General features: G+C 45.1%; 1 protein-coding gene across 3 annotated transcripts in view; it reads left to right on the top strand.

The window, feature by feature from the left end:
* Window positions 1-24971, top strand: part of TSGA10 (testis specific 10) — a 184649-nt gene that overhangs the window by 17798 nt on the left and 141880 nt on the right. For 2 of the 3 annotated variants that reach the window (XM_063953349.1, XM_063953351.1), the window contains exons 2-4: window positions 2302-2336; window positions 8229-8444; window positions 17646-17711. In XM_063953349.1, the coding sequence (XP_063809419.1) occupies window positions 2302-2336; window positions 8229-8444; window positions 17646-17711 (317 nt within the window). Of the gene's footprint in view, window positions 1-2301; window positions 2337-7272; window positions 7437-8228; window positions 8445-17645; window positions 17712-24971 lie in introns of those variants that run through there. The other variant, XM_063953350.1, reaches the window with a different exon arrangement.

Raw genomic sequence — 24971 nt, 5'->3', positions numbered from 1 at the left:
TGACGTGCCTCCGGGACCGAGGACAGAGCTGCGCGCGGGTGCCGGGAATCGCTCCCCCCCCCCGCCGGACAATTCACTGAAGCCTGCTGCTTCGATCCTCCGCACGGTCTGACAACTCGCTTGGCGGCTAGGAGCAGAAGACATCGCACTATCTTCTCCGGCAGTGAGTAACCTGTGGCGGCGGCCATCTTCCCTCCCTGTACTGCCGCACAGATAACATAGCCGGAGGCGGGGGACTCGGTGCGTCTCCGGGGGGGATCCTCATCTCTGTCCTCTCTCCCCCCCCTTTGATTTCAGTATAACTCCCTACCTGGTGTGTGCCTCCATATAGTACAACCTTAACTACACATAGCAGCTTTGCCTGCCCTCATCATGGTGTGCAGGCTGCCTCACAATCTCCCCTGCACCTGTGCTGTTCCCAATGTTCATATGCGACTCTAACTGGTGACAGCCAGTCACTGTGGTTATTACCAGCTTATCACCCCCCACCTCACCCTGTATGTGCTGCTGTTCTATCCGCAGAAATTAAGTATTTGTTTCCTCACCCCTGGAGGGACGCTGCTGGCCGGGTCCCCCAGGTGAAGGGGATTTTCATGTTTTTTCTATACAAGTCAATCTTGTTCACTTCTGTGGAAGTAAATGTTCTTTCAAGCCACCGAGCACACAGTGGTGCCTTCAGTACATATTTGCTCTCTCACTTCAATGTAATATATATGGAGTAAAGATTTGCATGCAGCAGTAACCGTGATTATCTCTCATCCCAAGCAGGTCAGGTAAGTCGGAAAGCAAAAACCTGAGCAATTCAGGACCCTTAACGGATTCTTTAAGGCCAACTATTCTCAGATTGTTCCGTCTCAAACGATTCTACAAGTCGTCTAATTTGGACAGCATATGTTGCCGGGAGGAGGACATTTGTGACACCTGCTGTTTCAGATCGGCAATCTCTTGGAAGTTGGCTCCTATGCGGTTCTCGTTGACGGAGATTCTACGTGACATGGAATTCAACTCTGATTTAATGTCGAAGACCGCCGACATAAGCTTGCCAGCTTGTATTTGAAGTAGAGGTTCCACTGTTTCCTTTATAGCTTTTACAATTTCAGCATATGAAGGAGAAAGCTATAAAGGAAACAGTGGAACCTCTACTTCAAATACAAGCTGGCAAGCTTATGTCGGCGGTCTTCGACATTAAATCAGAGTTGAATTCCATGTCACGTAGAATCTCCGTCAACGAGAACCGCATAGGAGCCAACTTCCAAGAGATTGCCGATCTGAAACAGCAGGTGTCACAAATGTCCTCCTCCCGGCAACATATGCTGTCCAAATTAGACGACTTGTAGAATCGTTTGAGACGGAACAATCTGAGAATAGTTGGCCTTAAAGAATCCGTTAAGGGTCCTGAATTGCTCAGGTTTTTGCTTTCCGACTTACCTGACCTGCTTGGGATTCCTGAAGAATTATCGTCCCTTGAAATCGAACGGGGTCATCGCTTGGGTCCTCCGAGGGACTCTAATCAGGCCCGTCCTCGCCCAGTTATATTCCGTTGCTTAAATTTCAGGCACAAGGAGCTGATCTGGTCCACAGCTAGATCTAAAGGACCACTGAAATGGGAAAATCAGAGAATATTTATTTTTCAAGATTATTCAGCGGAGTGTCCAGAGCTCGGAGGGACATGTCGGCTGTTTGCTCTCAATTGGTGCAGTTGGGAACTAAGTTTGCGCTGCTGTACCCTGCCCGTCTACGCATTTTCTTGCCCCAAGGTCCTAAAGACTTTACAAATGTGGATGATGCCAAAGCGTTCTTGCTACATGTGGCGGAACCCCCAGAATCTACTGCAATGGTCCAGAATGAATGAAACCACGGACGGTTTCGATGCCTTTATCCCTCATCTTAATAGTTAATATTATATCTTCTGATAGTATATGTTGATTTTTGATCATTATGCTCCTGACGCTAATGTTTACTGTTTATCTGATTCCTGTTAATTCAATTTGAAGCCTTGATGCTATGTTTTCATGTGTTGTTACGGTCTGGACTTCTTGGAAACTTGCCTCCTTCTGGTACTATTTTTTTTGAATGTCCGGCCTCTCAACACATTGCAAGACTGGCAGCGTTGGTACTATTTGTTTTCTTGTCTTTGTTTAATCTACAAGAGAGTGTTCGCGGTTGCTGCTGTTTAGTGTAATATGGTTGTGGACTTAGTGTTTCACGGCCACTTTGTTTACTTTCTGTTTTACTATGTTTCTTGCTTTGCCTGCTATCTCTTCCTTTTTTCCTCTATTCTCTTTTCCCCCTTTTCCCTAGGGGGCTGGAATGCTGGCCCGATGCCATTGGTGCATGTGAGTATACTTTTGCAAATGTCTTTTGCTACTGACTTAAAGTGGAAATTCAGACCTGTAGTTGGTACACCGCTCTTATCGCCCTTCCTTATTGACTATGGCTGCTTCACTTAAACTCTATTCCTGGAACGTGCGAGGCATACATTCTCCTGTCAAACATAGACGGATACTTACTTATATGAACAAGGTAAAAGCTGACGTTATTCTGTTACAGGAGACGCATTTGACACCTGATGAGCATTTGAAACTTTCCATGCTTCGCCAGAAGCTGGTTGCTTCATCTTCTTACTCTTCCAAGGCGCGAGGGGTGGCCATTCTCATCCGTAGGGGGGTTTCCTTTGAGATAAATAGCCAGACCATTGACTCAGAGGGTAGATATATTATATTAGATATCACTCTGGAGGGTTCTAGGTATATTCTATGCAACGTGTATGCCCCTACTATTTATGACAAATCTTTTTACATAAAAGTTACTAATCTACTCCGGTCCTATACTGATACCCCTATCATTTAAAGCGGTGACCTGAACCTGGTCTCATCTGTGGTATTAGATAGGAAGGCAGCTTCTCCACGCAAGTATAGCCTTCCAAAGACCAACTTGAAATATTTATCCACCCAGCTTGGTCTTATTGATATTTGGAGACTCCATAATCCTGTAGAACTCGAGTACACATATTACTCAGCCACTTTCAACTCTTTTTCTCGTTTAGATTACTTTTTTGTCTCTGAAGTTTTATCCGACAAGATTACGGATACTAGCATAGAACACATACTGATCTTGGATCATGCACCCATTTCCATCACTCTCCAAACTAGATATGTATTAGGTTCTTCCTCCCAGTGGAGGTTCCCTACCCGCTTGGCTGGATCCCAACACTTTCAAGATAGGTTGCATGCTGCTTGGGACTCTTATCGTCTCAACAATTCCGCACATGAATCGAACCCAGCCTTGTTTTGGCAGACAGCCAAGGCGGTGCTGAGGGGAGAAATTATTGCGTTTGTAGCTAAATTCAAAAAAAGAATTGAACTCCACTTACCATGCAGCTCAACTTGCTCTCACCTCCTCCTTCCAGGATTTCAAGGCCTCTCCCCCACGTTAGACAAGAAGACCACATACACCAATGCTAAGCAACACTTTGACCAAGTATTGACACAGCTATCAAATACATTTTTAAGTGCGGGCAAACATAACATTCCGTTTTGGCAATAAATCCGGGAAATTACTGTCCAGTCTTTTGAGGGCAGAATCTGGCCCGCATCACATAGCAGCCCTGAGGGATGGTGAGAGGGAGTGTCATTTCCAAGGAAGTAAGATCTCTGATATCCTTCATAAATTTTACAAAAATCTATACTCTCAAGACCCGATTGACACTGTTAAAAAGCATGATTTTTGGAAGGGCATATCACTGCCAAGCCTTAGTCTCGAACATTCAGTATTGCTCACAGCCCCCATTACTACACAAGAAGTCCTAGATACTATTCACTCTCTCAAACACCTTAAAACTCCAGGTCCTGATGGGTTGTCGGCGGAGTTCTATAAAATTCTTGACAAAAAAATTAGTGCTCCCCTGGCATCGTTATACAATTCCATCTGTTCCCTTCACAAAGCCCCACTATATTTTTACTCGGCATCGATTAGAGTACTCCCCAAGCCGGGACAAGATCCGCTGTTGCCTTCCTCGTATAGACCCATAGCGCTATTGAATGTTGACTACAAAATCCTCACTAAACTTTTGTCGGAAAGGTTGAAAAGAATGCTTCCAGGTCTAATTCATGAGGACCAAACTGGTTTATATGGGGAAGGCACTCGGTGACTAATATCAGAAAGATTCTCGCGGTTATGCGGGCTTTGGAGTCCTCTCGGACTGGTGGTCCTGCCTACTGTCTTTGGATGCCGAAAAGGCCTTTGATTTGGTTACGTGGGACCACCTGTTTGAGACCCTCCGGAGGTTTGGTTTCCGGCCTGAGTTTGTCTCCACGCTGCAAGCTCTCTACCACGAACCCCTCACCCAAATCTTCACTAACAAATTCCTTTCTGCCCCATTCTTCACTCAAAGAGGTACTAGGCAGGGTTGCCCTCTTTCATCCCTCCTGTTTGCGTTGGCCCTGGAACCCCTGGCTATTGCCCTTAGACACCTTCACACTTTTACTGGGGTTGCGGTAGGTGATGTATAAATCAAGTTAAGTCTGTTCGCAGATGACATGCTCCTGTTTGTGCGTGATCCCCTAATTTCTATCCCGGCCATTTTTAATACCATAAATGATTTTGGATCATTTGCAGGGTATAGAGTTAATGTCAGTAAGTCTGATTTGCTCCCTATAGGCCCTCACTTACCTCCTGTAGATCTTACAAACCTCACGCCTCGGCTTAAACTTAGCACAACTACGCTAAAGTATTTAGGAAGAAATATCCCCCCTCACACCTCTCAACTCTATTCATGCAACTATACACCAATCATTCAGAAGATTAGACTTCAGTTGGAGAACTGGACTGATCTCCCCCTTTCCATCCTTGGTAGAACCATAGTGGTGAAGTCAGTGACCTTCCCAAAGCTATCATACTTGCTTCAAATGTTGCCTGTAATAATTTCTAGATCAGACGCTTTGGTTTGTTCCAGAATATTTTCCAAGTTTATTTGAAAAAATGGAAAACCGCGCATGCCCAAATCCCGCACGTATCTTCACAAACCACTAGGAGGACTTAGTGTTCCTAATGTCCAATTGTTTGCAAGGGTGGCCCTCTTCCGATATGCTTCGGATTGGCTTCTCAACCAAACATCTTATGTTAATCTTTCCCTGGAGGAGGCCCTTTTTTCTCCGTATTCTCCGGCTGTGCTTCTACACACCCCCCTGAAAGATGTCCCAAAGGACATCAGAACTAACATTCTATTTAATGACACCTATAGAGCCTGGGTGTCGATCCATAAGAACCTTAACTCTGACCCCTATATTACTCCTTACATCCCTATTTGGGGTAACCCTAATTTCATACCATCACTTCAAAATAAAATGTTCTACACATGGAAACTGCAGGGCATTATTGCAATTAGGGATGTTTTTGACCCAGGTGGCCAAATTCTTTCTTTCTCTCAATTACAAGATAAATATTCTCTGTCACAGTGGCAGTTCTTCATGTATCTTCAACTTAGGCATTATATTACTGCTCTTAAAGATCCTATGAAACCGTCTCGCTCACCCCACCTAATACTGAATGTCCTGGCTCTCTGCCGTTCTAGCCCATTTAGAATTAAATATCTCTACACTGCATTGGTAGAAGCTAACACCCCCTCATGGGACTCGCTCTCATTAGCCTGGAAGAAGGAAGTGCCTGACCTCCCAGACATCACACATATTTTAGGTAATACGAAACGGACTCTAACACACCTGAAACCGGCTAGGCTACAAGAGATTCATATTAGGACTGTTAACAGAATGTATGTCTCCCCGGCTCAGAGGAAACATTTTAACACATCTGAATTAGGGCTGTGTGTTAAATGTTCTATGTTGAATGCCACTATAACTCATAATTTTTGGTCCTGCTGTAAGGTTAAAAAATGTTGGCGCACACTTTCTACTTATTTAAACAGACTGTTTGCTTTGGCCTTACCATTGAATATTCAAGCACTGTTATTTACTGATTTTTCATGCTGGTTGGGGATTTCAGGCATCTCAGCTATAATACCGGCCTTGACGGTCATGGTGACTGTGGCAAAGCAGGTGATACTTTCCCACTGGATATACCCGACAGCTCCGACGATTCAGGAGTGGGAGACTGCATTGCTAGAGGTCATCTATCATGAACACCGCATGGCGGCTTTACATACTACTAATGGTATTACTCTTTTCTATAAAAAATGGGGTTTAGTTTTAGGTAATATGTCTCCACACACCCGAGAACAGCTGCAAAAACTTTTTGAGCCTGTCCCCAGACGTGGGCAGCCGTCTTCTTCCCCCTAATGGTTGCGGTTACCGTTATGTCGGTCCACAGTGTTATTGCCTGACTGCTTTTACCATATTTCAGATGTACCAATATACTACCTGAATCCCTCGTATTGATTGATACTCCAGCTCCCTACTCTCTACTCTTCCCTCCTCACCTATCTCCCTCTTCCTTTTTCATTCCTTTCTTTCTGTCTGTTTTCACCTTTTTTCTTTTCTAGCCTATCTTTTTCTCTCTTTGAAATAATTACCAAAAAAAAATGTTCAGCCATAATGCTTGCCTTGTTGACTCCTGGTATTATATTATAGATTTGTTCCTTGATGTCGTGCTTCTATGTATTCTCCAGATGTCTGATTGTTTTCTCATGTACAATTTTGGCTGTTCAATAAACAGATTATTTAAAAAAAAAAAAAAAACTGAGGGGAATATTTGCACAGCGTACACATGCAACCGCACACTTGCATGGGTGAATTTTCACTCCCCTTGGGCGGCGACTATCTGATCGCAGGACAGTGTAATTTGTAGCACAGCCATCAGGTCTGAAGTAGGCCCTAGAGTAGATACGGACATACTGGTAGTTGTACTTTATTTTCATGTGCAATCACCATAGACTCAGATGTATAATAAGAGGTAGATGTATATTAACTGTTTATCAAGTGTTGCTGTAAATTGCTATTAAATATTGGAACGTATGTGACTGCTGTTAATAGAGCGACTGGTAACAATGGGGGAGATTTATCAAAGCTTGGAGAGAGATAAAGTACCAATTAGTCAGCTCCTACCTATGATTTTGTATTTCAGGCTGTGTCTTAAAAACGACAGTAGCTGATTAGTTAGTACTTAAACTTTCTCCAAGCTTTGACACATCTCCCCCCCCCCCCCCATCCCTCAAGGTAAGATAAAGCATATAGGAGTAAGGCTGTGGGTGGAGCATGTGTTAGATGTGTTTACTGTAGCCAATTACTCTGACAACAGAGAGGCATTGAGGAGGGAAGGGAAGGAAAAGTGCGGGAGTAGGGTCACTGTGAATAGAAGGTGGAAAGAGAAAAGAAGGCAGACTCTGCTTTTCAGACATACACAGGCAGGAGCTGGTGCTGGCTGCTGCTCATTATTGAGCCATGGCAGGCAAGAACAAGAGAATCGCAGAGTTGCAGATTAAGGTATTGACTATTCCCTTGATTTTAACTTAATAAGGCTCATCTGTTTCTTAACTGTTATAACCCTTTCTCCTCTTTGACTCCTGCACTGCACACACATTGCTAGTTTCTCTACATAATAGGGAAAGAAGTGTGTACGGACATACAGTATGTAGTAACACTGTGCATGGTCTTGTGGAAGCAATGTGCTGAAAACTGTACTCCGAGGTCTCAGGTATGCCATTCATAACAGACAGTGCTGCACAGATCACACCCCTTGTGCTTGAGGCTTGCGTTACCATGGAGATAGTAAGCTTGGCAGTGACTTCAGTTAGTAAAAAAAAATCTTATACTATATGAGACTATGCATAGCATTTTCCTGCAAGTAAATTACATAGGTAATTATCAAGTCTTGGACAGTGATAATGTGGAGAGATATAAAGTACCAAGCAATTAGCTCTCACCTGTCATTTTAAAATGCAGCCTGTAACATGGCAGTTAAATGCTGACTGGCTGATACTTTATCTCTCTCCACTTTAACTCTTGCCAAGCTTTGATACATATCCCCCATAGTGCTGCAGGGTTTTTTGTGTTTTTTTTTCAGAAGCTTATATACATATATCAAATGCATATAGAACTGAAAAGTAGTTTAACCATAGTTTTATTTACCTTTTAACATGTATTATAAAATGCATTTGAGATTGCAGTGTGCCTGAAGCCTTATGGTTTAAAATAAATTATATTTCTGTATTCGTTCTGTAAAACAGTTTTCCAAATATTATACTATGTAATTGATATGAATTTTCCCTCCTGTAGATAGATGAACTTCAGAATACAAATCGGGGGCTAGAACACCAGATTTTATTCCTGACAGAGAACAAGGAGGCTGTAAGCAATCATGTGGACACCCTGACTCGGAAAAATGAGCAACTCTGTGAAGAACTCACAGAAATAGACAAGTTAGCAGAGCAGCTAGAGAATGAGAAGCAACAGGCTCTGAATGTAGCTGAGCAAAAGCTAGAAGAAGAACAGGTGTGCATTTCAGTTCAAAATATTTTCTTTAAATTGTTATTTTCTTTCTAAAATGAAGTTTGTATTTAGTGTAAATTGTCATACATACCTAGAAAGCAGGTCGCGCAAGTTCCAAATCTGTTCTTCAGTTGCAATATAAAACATACAACAAAAGTTGGAATCAAACAAAAACCACTGGCATCCCAAACCCTGGCAAATCAAACCCGACCCAGTTAAACACCTCTTTGCTGCACTTTCGATCCAAGTGCTGCAACCAACGTTGCAACCTGGGATCAACATTGTGACGCGGTGTTCCCTGCAAACAGTGGCGTGTGGTGAGGTCAGGGGCTGGTGAGGCACGGCAGCCATAATGTCCGCCAAATACTGCCGATGACCCCTACCGCCGCCGAGCCAATGCCCGCTACTGCCTCTGAGCCGATGCCCTCTGCCACCGCCAATGGCTTACAAACTCGCCCACCATCAACTGACCCAGCCCTCCGCCACTAATTTGCATCTCAGTCCGATGCCTCCAATGCCCGCTCATCATACTTGTGATATATTGTACATTTTTATAGAAAAAAAAAAATAGTGTTTGGGACTGGGAAGGGAGTGGGAGGAGGACATGAATGCAATTTTGTTGTCCAGGGCTTCCATTAACTTAATGGAGAAGGGTCTGAATGTTGTCCAGGGCTTCCATTAACTTAATGGAGAAGGGTCTGAATGGGTTAAAAAAAATGAAAAAAAAAAAATGCATGAGGTCCCCCCTCCTAAGTATAACCAGCCTCGGGCTCTTTGAGACGGTCCTGGTTGTTTAAATAGTGGGAAACAAATTGGACAGGGGTTCCTCGTATTTAGACAACCAGCACCGGGCTCTTAGTCCAGTCCTGGTTCCAAAAATACAGGGGACAAAAGATGTAGGGGTCCCCCGTATTTTTAAAACCAGCACTGGGCTCCACTAGCCAGGGACATAATGCCACAGCCGGGGGACACATTTATGTTGGTCCCTGCGGCTGTGGCATTACCCCCCCCAACTAGTCACCCCTGGCCGGGGTTCCCTGGAGGAGTGGGGATCCCTTAAATCAAGGATTCCCCCCTCCCTCCAGGCACCCAAGGGCCAGGGGTGAAGCCCGAGGCAGTCCCCAGCACCCCCGGGCGGTGGGTGCCGGGCTGATAGCCATAAGTGTGTAAATAAAAAGAATATTGTTTTTTGTTGTGGAACTACAAGGCCCGGCAAGCCTCCCCCGCTTGCTGGTACTTGGAGAACCTCGAGTACCAGCATGTGGGGAAATAACTGGCCCGCTGGTACCTGTAGTTCTACAACAACAAAAAATACTCAAATAAAAACACATCCCACACACCTTGAAAGTAAAAATGTATTAAAACACACTTACACACTCACACATACCTACATCCAACGCCGAGAATCACGTCTACTTGTCCAGTACAATCCAAGAGGATAGGCATATCTGTAAAAATGAGAGAGAGAGATTACTTACCTACATCCCACGCCGATCACGTCCACTTGTCCATGTAGAATCCAAAAGGGTAGGGTTACCTGTAAAAATGAAAATTATACTTACAAACTTTGTTAATCCACTGGAGGGTGAAAAGCATGAAATAATCCCAAGGAGAGTGTGAGAGAGAGAGAGTGTGAGAGAGAGAGAGTGTGAGAGAGAGTGTGAGAGAGTGAGTGAGTGTGTGTGTGTGTGTGTGTGTGTGTGTGTGTGTGTGTGTGAGAGAGAGTGTGAGAGAGTGAGTGTGTGTGAGAGAGAAAGAGCGTGTGAGAGAGAGAGTGTGAGAGAGAGATTACCGCATAGGAGATCGTTCCCACTCCTCTGCTTTCGATGCTGTACACGGAAGCACTGCCAGTGACCAGGGCCGGCCACAGAAATCTTGGGGCCTGGTACGCTGATACCTCTGTGCCCCCCCCCCCCCCCCCCCCCCCCCCCCACAGACACACATGCCAGTATTTTGTACTTCCATGCACCCGGACAGGGGTTGGAAGGAGCGCGTAGATGCGGCAAATGTACTATAGTAAATGGAATAGGGACCACACACGGGGGGGGGGGGGGGAATAGAATAGCGACAGACCATGGGGGGGGATGACCCAATGGCTTGGACTGAACATGGGGGGGAATGCAATATGGATCATACATGGGGGGGATGGAATAGTGAAGGTAACATGGGGGGTTGACACAATGCCTTGGACTGAACATGGGGGGAGGGGAATGGAATAGGGACCGAACACGGGGGACGGGGGGGAATGGAATAGTGACAGTGCATGGGGGGTTGATACTATGGCCAGGACCTCTGATCACACAGCTTGCGTCCCGTACACTACCCAGCCCAGTGACCTCAAGTGCTGCACAGCTCAAACCTGCATCCACCCAATAGGGATGCTGAGTTACTAACTCCGGTCACTGTGCACTGCTGATGAGGGACTCTGGGTCTGGGCCTCTGTCTGGGGCTTCATGGCAGACGTGGAGGTGCAAGGCGTGGCTGGCCGCAGCAGCAATATTAGGCTCTGCGGGGCATAATGGAGTGGAGTTTACCTGCATACCGCACTCTGCGGTGGAAGAGGGGGCTCGCTTGCTGAAGCCTGGGCTGCTCTACTAACTGTAAGTGCTGGAGAGGAGCCGCACTTTATAGTCACATAGCTGCCGGCGCCACTGCGCCTGTCAGGCAGCCGGCAGCATCAGTCACAGCAGACAGGGCGGGTGAGGACAGAGGACTCTGAGAGGAGGGGAGGTCCGGACGGGCCCGACTGACTGACAGATGACGCTGGGCACTGAGGGGTGACCACTGGGCCGAGGGGGGGGGGGGGGGGGGGCGACGCAGAATAAACAAAGACAGTTTGTTACTGTTAATGATTACTTACCACTACGAAGTAGGCGGCCAGTGGGTGGCGCGATGCCGCAATTTATATTATTTAAATCTATGACGTGCTGCCGGACCTTGGGGCCCCTCACATCGAGGCCCGGAACGGGTGTCCCCCTTTGACCCCCCCTGTCGCCGGTCCTGCCAGTGACAGCAGGATACAGCTGCTGCCCAATCACAGAGACAGGGGCGTGCTTTCATATACGCTGAAAGCACGTCCCTGCTGCTCTGCGGCACTTGTACTGGTGCCGCTTCCACCGTTATTTTTCATGCCCTTTTCCAGTCCTCTGATTGACTCCGCCCCCTAGCCGCCCCTGCTTCTGGATTTTCATTTACAAGGTATTTACATTGTCAAATGATTAGAATAATATAAAGAACATACTTATGACACAGAATCTGTGTCATAAGTATCTTCTTTTTTATTCTTTTCATCATTAATGACAGGGGAGGCACTGCCTCCCCTGCCTCCCCGGACTGCACGTCCCTGCCTGCAAATGGCTGAGACTAAGTAAGCCTCAGCTTGCGCAGGCTGGCCATCGCAATGCCAAGAAATCTGCATCTCTAGACACAGACCATGGCTTCGCCACTCACGGAAAAAGGGGGCGTGTTGTTTCCGCCAGTGCCCCTGTTTTAATCAGGAAACTGTGCAGGGGATCACAATTGTGATCAGTACAGAAAGCATAAGCACATGCAGGTTGGTGGTTCTACAGTAGAGCTCTATGAACAAAGCTTATTGGAGTATAAGCGTTCGATACTGTACCACACATGAGACTTATCTACAAGCTACAAGAGTCAGGGCTAGGAAGCACAATATGCACTGGGTCAAAAACTGGTTAGATAATAGGGAGCAGCGCGTTGTGGTTAATGGATCTTTTTCAACTTGGACTGAAGTGCTAAGTGGTGTGCCGCAAGGCTCAGTATTAGGACCGCTGTTGTTCAATATTTTCATTAACGACCTAACAGAAGGTCTACAGAGCATGGTGTCAATTTTTGCAGATGATACCAAATTGTGTAAAGTTATAAATGCGGAGGGGGATGCTGAGTCGCTTCAGAATGACTTAGTTAAATTAGAAGCTTGGGCAGCGAAATGGAGAATGCGCTTCAATACAGACAAGTGTAAGGTAATGCACTGTGGTAACAAGAACAAAAATAACACCTACCTACTAAATGGGGTAAAATTAGGGGATTCTGTACTGGAAAAGGACTTAGGTGTCCTAATAGATAGCAAACTAAGCAGTAGTACCCAAAGTAGGACTGCAGCAAAGAAGGCTAATAAGATATTAGCATGCATAAAACGGGGAATTGATGCTAGGGACGAGAGTATTATACTCCCGTTATATAAATCACTTGTGAGGCCACACCTTAAATACTGTGTACAATTCTGGGCACCTTACTACAAAAAGGATATCCTGGAGCTAGAAAAGGTTCAAAGGCGGGCGACCAAACTAATTAAGGGTATGGAGACGATGGAATACGAGGAAAGGCTTGCAAGACTAGGCATGTTTACACTGGAAAAGAGGAGATTAAGAGGGGACATGATCAACATTTACAAATATATAAGGGGACAATATATAGATCTTGCGCAGGACCTGTTTTTGGTTAGATCAACACAGAGAACTCGTGGACACTCGCTCAGGTTAGAGGAGAGGAGATTCCACACAATACGGCGTAAAGGCTTTTTTACGGTAAGGACGATACGTGTTTGGAATTCCCTGCCTGAGGGACTTGTAATGGCCAACTCAGTCAACACCTTTAAGAATGGGTTAGATAAATTCCTAATGGATAAGGATATCCAGGGTTACGGGGCATAGTCACGCACTATGGTTATTATAAAAAAGAGGGGTTAATCGGAACGGCAGTCAGCAACTTCAGTCAAAATTTTATACAAAATAATCGTGGATAGGAGACCACAAATAGGTTGAACCCGATGGACAATTGTCTTTTTTCATCCTTAGATACTATGTAACTATGTTTATTGACTGAGGCCACCAGTACTATGTATCAAACTTTCTGAAGAGGACAGGTGAAGAAGTTGTCCATAGCATCCAGTAAGCTTCTAGCTATAATTTCATAGAGCATACTTAGAGCATAAAAGATAGCTAGATTGGTTGCCACTTGTCCTCTTTAGAATGTTTGATACATCTCTCATAAAAGCCATAACAAGGGCCACTAGTTCAGGTAATATGTGGTCCAAAATTGATTAAAACAAATTCTGCATAATAAATGCCAATTATTACGCACATTTTGTGTAGAACATTTATACCCACCAGTTCTATACATATTTATCTCAAGGTTTCTAGCTAGTTAGAAGGAAGGAGCGTGTATATTAAAGAAAATGTTCATTCCTTTTAGTCAAAACACTTTCCTTACTAGTTGCTTTAGACTTATGTTGCCCATACTGTACTTCAATCAGGCAAATCCCCGATTCCAGGGTGTACTCCGATGATCAACGACTTCATTGGGGATCAGCAAAATACATCATGTTAAAAATACCAGACTTGCTGATTCCAATTATTTTTGAGTTGGAATTTTGGAATTGTCCAATGGAGACTGTGCAATATGTTGGATTTTGCCGATCAGCCAACCAAATCATCAGCAGAACAAAGACTTGGTTCAATAGAGCCTTAATGTACGGGCACCATTAGGCAATACCAAAAGGGATCATCCTCAGCTGCCACACCTGGCTGGATTTTGGTTGGCTACATAAGAGCTCATCTCCCAGTATTAAAAAAATAGCAGAAAAAAAGTAAGTACACCCATGGTGTGCCCAAACTCTCTCTCCCCCCTCACCCCCCCCCCCCCCCACACCCCATTCTCACTTTTCATCTCCTGTTAGTTTAATTGTATTATTTGTTGTTTTGAATCAAATCAAGACTATTCGGAAATAATACCAGTTGGAAGGTGTGCAAGTGGTTTTTGCTGAGCTGATAAGCATCCATTGAAAAGTGCCCCTTCTTTATACACCACATTCTTCTTTCTTATACACTATTAAAAGCTGTAACTAAAAAAACAGATTTCGCTGGCATATGTTGGCACTTTCCAGGCCACAGTTAAAAGGAAACACGTTGTAAAAAGGACTACTAATGTATATGTAATGTACTAATGAAATACTAAGTGAAAAAATGATATAATCTTGCATGCAGATTTATAAAATTAAATGTATTAATTTGACACTAATTTAATAAATTATTTTAGTAAGAGTGTGTCACATAAAAGCTCCTTTGACACCAGCTATTGGTAAAACGCCACTACCGTTATCTGATTGGCTCTGTGTAGCTTGCCTTTCATATGGGTGGTCTTCTGTAATTCTATTAGATTGTAATGTGTGTAATTTGTGTTGCCAGCATTTGTATCATAACAAAATAATGTCATTTGCCATTATTTAAAAAAAAATTAAAAAAAAAACATGTCTGAGCACACAATCTCTGACTGCACTAATGCTGTATTCTGACACAGTGGTAAATTATTTGATTAATATGTGACACAAGAATTCAGCTTGTAGTACTGCTTGTCTAACTGCTAATGACTCTCTAATGTACCTACACCAATCTATTACATCATACCCTCCAACATGACCCGCCCCACTAGGTACAAAATGCTCTGTTTCTGGACTTCCCTCTTAATTTATTATTGCCATCACCTGTGAAGAAACAGCTTTCTTATCATTTAACTAGTTCTTCACAGGTGATGGAAATCATAAATTAAGAGGGAAGTCCAGAAACAGAGCATTTTGTACCTAGTGGGGCGGGTCATGTTGGAGGGTCTGTTACATGCACCATTAGCACATGTCCTATCAAGCGTTAAAGGTGAGCAATCCTTATGTGGTGCTTTTATTATGATCTGTAATAGTGTATAAACAGTGGCCATCTGTAAGATTCACAAATATATATTCAAGTAGCAAGATAACATACTGTAACCGAAATTTTATGAGTACCTTAAAAAGAGGTTGTTAATTATATATAAAAGTAATCTGCTTACTACAGCCACACTAAAAAAAAGAGATTTTCAGCCATATCACAGGGCTATGCAGATAGTCATAGATAATTGGCCAATGGGCCTTATTCAGCATTGTTTGCAAATACGATGCAATCACATTTTCTCTAATCTCGGCATAGTGCGCACGTGCAGGTCCCGTTGCGGGGCCGGCAACATACTGTAGCATTGTGGGGGCAGTGTCGCCGTGTTGCCGGAAAAGGGGCAGGTTCAGGGCAGCTGTATTACTTCACATGCGGCTGCTGTGTCAGGAAACATGGCGGTGGCCCGACTGCATACGCAGACAGACTGCGGAGGTAGGGGGGCTTCCCTTATTTATCAATGCGATCACAATTGAATTGTGATCGCTGTCCGCCATTAGCATGCGGGGTTGCCATGCCCTGTGCTGAGCGGCCCCCAGCATGCAATCGCAAGTTGTTGCATTTTTGCTATATGGGGTCCAATGTACTGTAAGTTCTCATTCAGATAAGTACTTTGAAAAAATGTGCTCAATAAATGCAACCAAAAGTCTATAAAGATAATGCAGGCTCCATAATCATTAAACCTAATGACAGAGCACATCTGCTATTGGCACAGGGAGTGGTGTAATCCACATGTGAGATCAAAACAATGGAAAATAAAGAATGCTAACTATTGGTTTATACTACCACCAATGAGAACAGCTGACAAGAGCAGACACCAGTGGTGACTGCTGTATTGTTAAATGGCTTACTTACACCACATAACCTTTGGATCTGGCATTTCACAAATTCTTTCAAAGCGTTCATCTGAGCAAGCCTATCCAGTTAAGGTATGAGACATTTGACTTTTAATCTGTCCATTCTATCAATGTCCCATTTGTCCACCCTTTCCTTAAAATAGATTTAACTTAAACAGCTGTTTTCAACTTGACCCCATATATCAACTCATAACTAGGTAATAAGGGAATAATAATGCTGCATGTCTACTTCCTTTGAAATGTAATACAGGGATAAAACATTATTAATGTTCTCTTTTTATGTTATTAGATTCTGAAAACAGTCATACCTCTTACATGGCATCTGTCTTGTCCTTCTCCTACCCCTAAAAAGTCAGTATGAATTGTTCACGGCCAATAATACATGTTAACTACTTCACCCCTTTTTTTCTGGATTTTTGGAAAATCAGCACTGTACATATTAAATGTAATTTCCGTTGTGTCCCCTGTGATAAATAAGGGAATTTACTAAGCCTTGGATGGAGATAAAGTGGACGGAGATAAAGTACCAGCCAATCAGCTCTTAACTGCCATGTCACAGACTGGGTTTGAAAAATGACAGTTAAGAGCTGATTGGCTGATGCTTTATCTCCGTCCACTTTATCTCCATCCAAGGCTTAGTACATAGACCCCTTATAGTCCTTATCACTGACCCTCTCAACCACATTAATGAATGAACTAATTTGTGGTCTAATTAAACATGCATTCAAGCTACTTATGCTTATTAGTAAAATACACCCTAGCAATAAGATGTTGTACCCTTGGTTTATCCTTACATGGGACAATAACAAAAACAAATAATCTTAACGTTAATGATAAACATACAAAACTATACCACCATGTCCTGCTATTTGGGACCCTTTATGTACTCCAAGACCTTGAAATAATTCATGGGGTTTATACTCTAAGGGAGACATTTACTAAGCAGTGATAAGAGCGGAGAAGTGAGCCAGTGGAGAAGTTGCCCCATCAACCAATTAGCAGCTCTGTATAATTTTATAGTATGCAAATTATAGATGTTACTTCAGTGCTGATTGGTTGCCATGGGCACTTCTCCACTGACTCACTTCTCCACTTTTATCACTGCTTAGTCCCCATAAATACCTACCATTATCAGCCTTATGCATTAGGACACAAAGTATCTGGGCACAGCAATGCCCAACTCCATTTCTCAATTTGAGTGTACCTAAATACACTATATATTACCGTTTCTGTCATTTTTTTTATTGTGGTTAGATTCAATCAATAACAAAAAAATAGAGTACAGAACAGTGCATGCTGCTTTTTTGATCAGGGGGTCTGATCGGCGTCGGTAATCCCCGGCTGCTGTATGGTCCGCATAGCAGACTGTACAGATTTTAAGAAATTTTGGTCCCAAAGCAAGCATTAAAAAAGGACCTGTGGAGCTTTACTCAAATTGCCTGGCTAATAATATAGAACTATTCTAAGTTATTATCCAAGTATTATTGTCTGTTATTGTAGATTGTGGTCTTGTACCTCATAGGAAACAATAAGCACATTAAATAATTCTGCACACTTTTTTATTAAAATACAGTATAATCTGAAAAATGCATATATTTATACAAACACGTTATTATTCTCTGTTGTACTTTCAGAATGAAGTTAGACGACAACAAAAAAATATTGAGAACTTGGAGCTCACAATCAAAACCATAAAATCAGTGAGTACTTTCTCTAAAATCAGTGGGAGACATTAATAAATCTAATTGTAAGTTGTTTCACAAAATCTTCATGTGAATTTAGCATATTATACAGTAGCAGTGTATATACCGCTTGTGACTGTAGAGTATATTTATAGACACAACTCTTTTCAGTTGGATCTCTTGCACCAGGAATAGGGCTGGTGCAAGAGTGCTCTGATAACGATGACTTATGAACCAAACATGAATAGAGGTAGTGTAGCTGCATGTATGCTGAAAATTCATACTGGCAATCCACAGCAGCATTTTCCCCACATGCTTCCCTGTGTGACCTCAAATGCCTCCAGTGTCTTCCTGACATACCCCTCTGCCGCAGTGTGTTCCCCACATCTCCACTCCATTACATCACATCACTGCACTTCATCCCCACTATATGATGTACTACATCACTACCTTACATCCCCCTATACCCTGCACTACATCCCCCTATACACTCCACTACATCACTACACTACATCCCCCCTACACACTGCACTACATTCCTGCACTGCACCACATCACTACACTACACCCCCTCCCTACAGCTGCATTACATATCCCCTACACGCCACACTACATACCTGCACTATATCCCCCTAGGCAGCACTACATCCCCCGTACACACTGCACTACATCCCAGCACTGCACTACATTCCCTACAATAACATTAACTACCATCCTCCACATGCACTTACCATGATATGGTCCCTTGTCAAATGGACAGGGTAGACTGGAAGGAGGGAGAGGGCCTGGTTCTCTGGTTGGGAGATAGAAGGGTAGAGTTCAAGTGGAAGGCCAAGGAAATGAAGGGGACGGGCCTGAACTTACAGATATGTTTCAAATGTGCACCGGAAATTTTTCGGGTTTTGTGTTTTGGTTTTGGGTTCGGTTCCGTGGCCGTGTTTTGGGTTCGAACGCGTTTTGGCAAAACCTCACCGAATTTTCTCTAACGTCCTAAGTGGATGCTGGGGACTCCGTCAGGACCATGGGGAATAGCGGCTCCGCAGGAGACAGGGCACAAAAATAAAGCTTTAGGATTAGGTGGTGTGTACTGGCTCCTCCCCCTATGACCCTCCTCCAAGCCTCAGTTAGGTTTTTGTGCCCGTCCGAGCAGGGTGCAATCTAGGTGGCTCTCCTAAAGAGCTGCTTAGAAAAAGTTTTTTAGGTTTTTTATTTTCAGTGAGTCCTGCTGGCAACAGGCTCACTGCATCGAGGGACTTAGGGGAGAGAATTTCAACTCACCTGCGTGCAGGATGGATTGGATTCTTAGGCTACTGGACACCATTAGCTCCAGAGGGAGTCGGAACACAGGTCTCACCCTGGGGTTCGTCCCGGAGCCGCGCCGCCGACCCCCCTTACAGATGCTGAAGATTGAAGGTCCGGAAACAGGCGGCAGAAGGCTCTTCAGTCTTCATGAAGGTAGCGCACAGCACTGCAGCTGTGCGCCATTGTTGTCACACACTTCACACCAAGCGGTCACGGAGGGTGCAGGGCGCTGCTGGGGGCGCCCTGGGCAGCAATATTTTAATACCTTATGGCAAAAGAATACATCACATATAGCCATTGAGGCTATATGTATGTATTTAACCCATGCCAGTTATCTAAAACTACGGGAGGAAAGCCCGCCGAAATAGGGGGCGGGGCTTATTCTCCTCAGCACACAGCGCCATTTTCCTGCTCAGCTCCGCTGTGAGGAAGGCTCCCAGGACTCTCCCCTGCACTGCACTACAGAAACAGGGTAAAACAGAGAGGGGGGGCATTTTTTGGCGATATATTGGATATATTTAAGCTGCTATAAGGAACAACACTTATATAAGGTTGTTCCCATATATATTATAGCGCTTGGGTGTGTGCTGGCAAACTCTCCCTCTGTCTCCCCAAAGGGCTAGTGGGGTCCTGTCTTCGATAAGAGCATTCCCTGTGTGTCTGCTGTGTGTCGGTACGTGTGTGTCGACATGTATGAGGACGATGTTGGTGTGGAGGCAGAGCAATTGCCGATAATGGTGATGTCACCCCCCAGGGAGTCGACACCGGAATGGATGGCTTTGTTTATGGAATTACGTGATAATGTCAGCACATTACAAAAATCAGTTGACGACATGAGACGGCCGGCAAACCAGTTAGTACCTGCCCAGGCGTCTCAGACACCGTCAGGGGCTGTAAAGCGCCCTTTACCTCAGTCGGTCGACACAGACCCAGACACAGACACTGAATCTAGTGTCGACGGTGATGAAACAAACGTATTTTCAAGTAGGGCCACACGTTATATGATCACGGCAATGAAGGAGGCTTTGCATATCTCTGATACTGCAAGTACCACAAAAAGGGGTATTATGTGGGGGGTGAAAAAACTACCTGTAGTTTTTCCTGAATCAGAGGAATTAAATGATGTATGTGATGAAGCGTGGGTTAACCCAGATAGAAAAATGCTAATTTCAAAAAAGTTATTAGCATTATACCCTTTCCCGACAGAGGTTAGGGCGCGCTGGGAAACACCCCCTAGGGTGGATAAGGCGCTCACACGCTTATCAAAACAAGTGGCGTTACCGTCTCCTGATACGGCCGCCCTCAGGGATCCAGCGGATAGGAGACTGGAAACTACCCTAAAAAGTATATACACACATACTGGTGTTATACTGCGACCAGCCATCGCCTCAGCCTGGATGTGCAGTGCTGGGGTCGTCTGGTTGGATTCCCTGACTGAAAATATTGATACCCTGGATAGGGACAGTATTTTATTGACTATAGAGCAATTAAAGGATGCTTTCCTTTATATGCGAGATGCGCAGAGAGATATTTGCACTCTGGCATCGAGAGTAAATGCGATGTCCATATCTGCCAGAAGGAGTTTATGGACGCGACAGTGGTCAGGTGATGCGGATTCCAAACGACATATGGAAGTATTGCCGTATAAAGGGGAGGAATTATTTGGCGTCGGTCTATCGGATCTGGTGGCCACGCAACTGCCGGAAAATCCACTTTTTTACCTCAGACCCCCTCCCAACAGAAAAAGACACCGTCTTTTCAGCCGCAGTCCTTTCGGTCCTATAAGAACAAGCGGATAAAAGGACAGTCATATCTGCCTCGGGGCAGAGGAAGGGGTAAGAGAGGGCAGCAAGCAGCCCCTGCCCAGGAACAGAAGCCCTCCCAGGGTTCTGCAAAGCCCTCAGCATGACGCTGGGGCCTTACAAGCGGACTCAGGAGCGGTGGGGGGTCGACTCAAGAATTTCAGCGCACAGTGGGCTTGCTCACAGGTGGACCCCTGGATTCTGCAGGTAGTATCTCAGGGTTACAGGTTGGAATTCGAGAAGTCTCCCCCTCGCCGGTTCCTAAAGTCTGCTTTGCCAACGTCTCCCTCAGACAGGGCGACGGTATTGGAAGCCATTCACAAGCTGTTTTCTCAGCAGGTGATAGTCAAGGTACCCCTCCTACAACAGGGAAAGGGGTATTACTCCACGCTATTTGTGGTACCGAAGCCGGACGGCTCGGTAAGACCTATTCTAAATCTGAAATCTTTGAACCTGTACATACAAAAATTCAAGTTCAAGATGGAGTCACTCAGAGCAGTGATAGCGAATCTGGAAGAAGGGGACTTTATGGTGTCCCTGGACATAAAGGATGCTTACCTGCATGTCCCAATTTGCCCTTCACATCAAGGGTACCTCAGGTTCGTGGTGCAAAACTGTCATTATCAGTTTCAGACGCTGCCGTTTGGATTGTCCACGGCACCTCGGGTCTTTACCAAGGTAATGGCCGAAATGATGATTCTTCTGCGAAGAAGAGGCGTATTAATTATCCCTTACTTGGACGATCTCCTGATAAGGGCAAGGTCCAGAGAACAGCTGGAGGACGGAGTAGCACTAACCCAACTAGTGCTGCAACAACACGGGTGGATTCTGAATTTTCCAAAATCTCAGTTGACCCCGACGACACGTCTGCTGTTCCTGGGAATGATTCTGGACACGGTTCAGAAAAAGGTGTTTCTTCCGGAGGAGAAAGCCAGGGAGTTATCCGAACTTGTCAGGAACCTCCTAAAACCAGGGACAGTGTCTGTGCATCAATGCACAAGAGTCCTGGGAAAGATGGTGGCTTCTTACGAAGCGATTCCATTCGGCAGATTCCACGCACGAACTTTTCAGTGGGATCTGCTGGACAAATGGTCCGGATCGCAAGGGCCGCAGATTCGGCATACAGGACTGGGTCCTGGTGACCACGGATGCCAGTCTGAGAGGCTGGGGAGCGGTCACACAGGGAAGAAACTTCCAGGGAGTATGGTCAAGCCTGGAGATGTCTCTTCACATAAATATACTGGAGCTAAGAGCGATTTACAATGCTCTAAGTCTGGCAAAACCCCTGCTTCAGGGTCAGCAGGTGTTGATCCAGTCGGACAACATCACGGCAGTCGCCCACGTAAACAGACAGGGCGGCACAAGAAGCAGGACAGCAATGGCAGAAGCTGCAAGGATTCTTCGCTGGGCGGAAGATCATGTGATAGCACTGTCAGCAGTATTCATTCCGGGAGTGGACAACTGGGAAGCAGACTTCCTCAGCAGACACGATCTACACCCGGGAGAGTGGGGACTTCATCCAGAAGTCTTCCACATGATTGTGAACCGTTGGGAAAAACCAATGGTGGATATGATGGCGTCCCGCCTCAACAAAAAACTGGACAAGTATTGCGCCAGGTCAAGAGACCCTCAGGCAATAGCTGTGGACGCTCTGGTAACACCGTGGGTGTTCCAGTCAGTGTATGTGTTCCCTCCTCTGCCTCTCATACCAAAAGTACTGAGAATTATACGGCAAAAGGGAGTAAGAACGATACTAGTGGCTCCGGATTGGCCAAGAAGAACTTGGTACCCGGAACTTCAAGAGATGCTCACGGAGGATCCGTGGCCTCTACCTCTAAGACGGGACCTGCTTCAGCAGGGACCGTGTCTATTCCAAGACTTACCGCGGCTGCGTTTGACGGCATGGCGGTTGAACGCCGAATTCTAAGGGAAAAAGGCATTCCGGAAGAGGTCATTCCTACACTGGTAAAAGCCAGGAAGGAGGTGACTGCACAACATTATCACCGCATTTGGAGAAAATATGTTGCGTGGTGTGAGGCCAGGAAGGCCCCCACGGAGGAATTTCAACTGGGTCGATTCCTACATTTCCTGCAAACAGGATTGTCTATGGGCCTCAAATTGGGGTCCATTAAGGTTCAAATTTCGGCCCTGTCGATTTTCTTCCAGAAAGAATTGGCTTCAGTTCCTGAAGTCCAGACTTTTGTAAAAGGAGTACTACATATACAGCCCCCGGTTGTGCCCCCAGTGGCACCGTGGGATCTTAATGTAGTCTTGGATTTTCTCAAATCCCATTGGTTTGAGCCGCTCAAATCGGTGGAGTTGAAGTATCTTACATGGAAAGTAACCATGCTACTGGCCCTGGCTTCAGCCAGGAGAGTATCAGAATTGGCGGCTTTATCATATAAGAGCCCATATCTGATTTTCCATACGGACAGGGCAGAACTGCGGACGCGTCCTCATTTTCTGCCTAAGGTGGTGTCAGCGTTTCACCTGAACCAGCCTATTGTGGTGCCTGCGGCTACTAACGATTTGGAGGATTCCAAGTTGTTGGACGTGGTCCGGGCATTGAAAATATATATTTCAAGAACGGCGGGAGTCAGAAAGTCTGACTCACTGTTTATATTGTATGCACCCAACAAGATGGGTGCTCCTGCTTCTAAGCAGACGATTGCTCGTTGGATTTGTAGCACAATTCAACTTGCACATTCTGTGGCAGGTTTGCCACAACCTAAATCTGTCAAGGCCCATTCCACAAGGAAAGTGGGCTCATCCTGGGCGGCTGCCCGGGGGGTCTCGGCATTACAACTCTGCCGAGCTGCTACTTGGTCAGGGGCAAACACGTTTGCAAAATTCTACAAATTTGATACCCTGGCTGAGGAGGACCTTGAGTTCTCTCATTCGGTGCTGCAGAGTCATCCGCACTCTCCCGCCCGTTTGGGAGCTTTGGTATAATCCCCATGGTCCTGACGGAGTCCCCAGCATCCACTTAGGACGTTAGAGAAAATAAGAATTTACTTACCGATAATTCTATTTCTCGTAGTCCGTAGTGGATGCTGGGCGCCCATCCCAAGTGCGGATTGTCTGCAATACTTGTACATAGTTATTGTTACAAACAAATTCGGGTTGTTATTGTTGTGAGCCGTCTGTTCAGAGGCTCCTACGTTTGTCATACTGTTAACTGGGTTCAGATCACAAGTTATACGGTGTGATTGGTGTGGCTGGTATGAGTCTTACCCGGGATTCAATATCCTTCCTTATTGTGTACGCTCGTCCGGGCACAGTATCCTAACTGAGGCTTGGAGGAGGGTCATAGGGGGAGGAGCCAGTACACACCACCTAATCCTAAAGCTTTATTTTTGTGCCCTGTCTCCTGCGGAGCCGCTATTCCCCATGGTCCTGACGGAGTCCCCAGCATCCACTACGGACTACGAGAAATAGAATTATCGGTAAGTAAATTCTTATTTTTTTTTGTCGGATTCGGGTGTGTTTTGGATTCGGGTGTTTTTTTTCAAAAAACCCTAAAAAACAGCTTAAATCATAGAATTTGGGGGTCATTTTGATCCCAAAGTATTATTAACCTCAATAACCATAATTTCCACTCATTTTCAGTCTATTCTGAACACCTCACACCTCACAATATTATTTTTAGTCCTAAAATTTGCACCGAGGTCGCTGGATGACTAAGCTCAGCGACCCAAGTGGCCGACACAAACACCTGGCCCATCTAGGAGTGGCACTGCAGTGTCACGCAGGATGGCCCTTCCAAAAAACACTCCCCAAACAGCACATGACGCAAAGAAAAAAAGAGGCGCAATGAGGTAGCTGTGTGACTAAGCTCAGCGACCCAAGTGGCCGACACAAACACCTGGCCCATCTAGGAGTGGCACTGCAGTGTCACGCAGGATGGCCCTTCCAAAAAATACTCCCCAAACAGCACATGACGTAAAGAAAAATGAAAGAAAAAAGAGGTGCAAGATGGAATTGTCCTTGGGCCCTCCCACCCACCCTTATGTTGTATAAACAGGACATGCACACTTTAACCAACCCATCATTTCAGTGACAGGGTCTGCCACACGACTGTGACTGAAATGACGGGTTGGTTTGGACCCCCACCAAAAAAGAAGCAATTAATCTCTCCTTGCACAAACTGGCTCTACAGAGGCAAGATGTCCAC

The sequence above is a fragment of the Pseudophryne corroboree genome, chromosome 2 (assembly GCF_028390025.1).
Source record: "Pseudophryne corroboree isolate aPseCor3 chromosome 2, aPseCor3.hap2, whole genome shotgun sequence".
NCBI classification, from domain to species: Eukaryota; Metazoa; Chordata; class Amphibia; order Anura; family Myobatrachidae; genus Pseudophryne; species Pseudophryne corroboree.
This window is presented reverse-complemented; position numbering and strand designations above follow the sequence as displayed.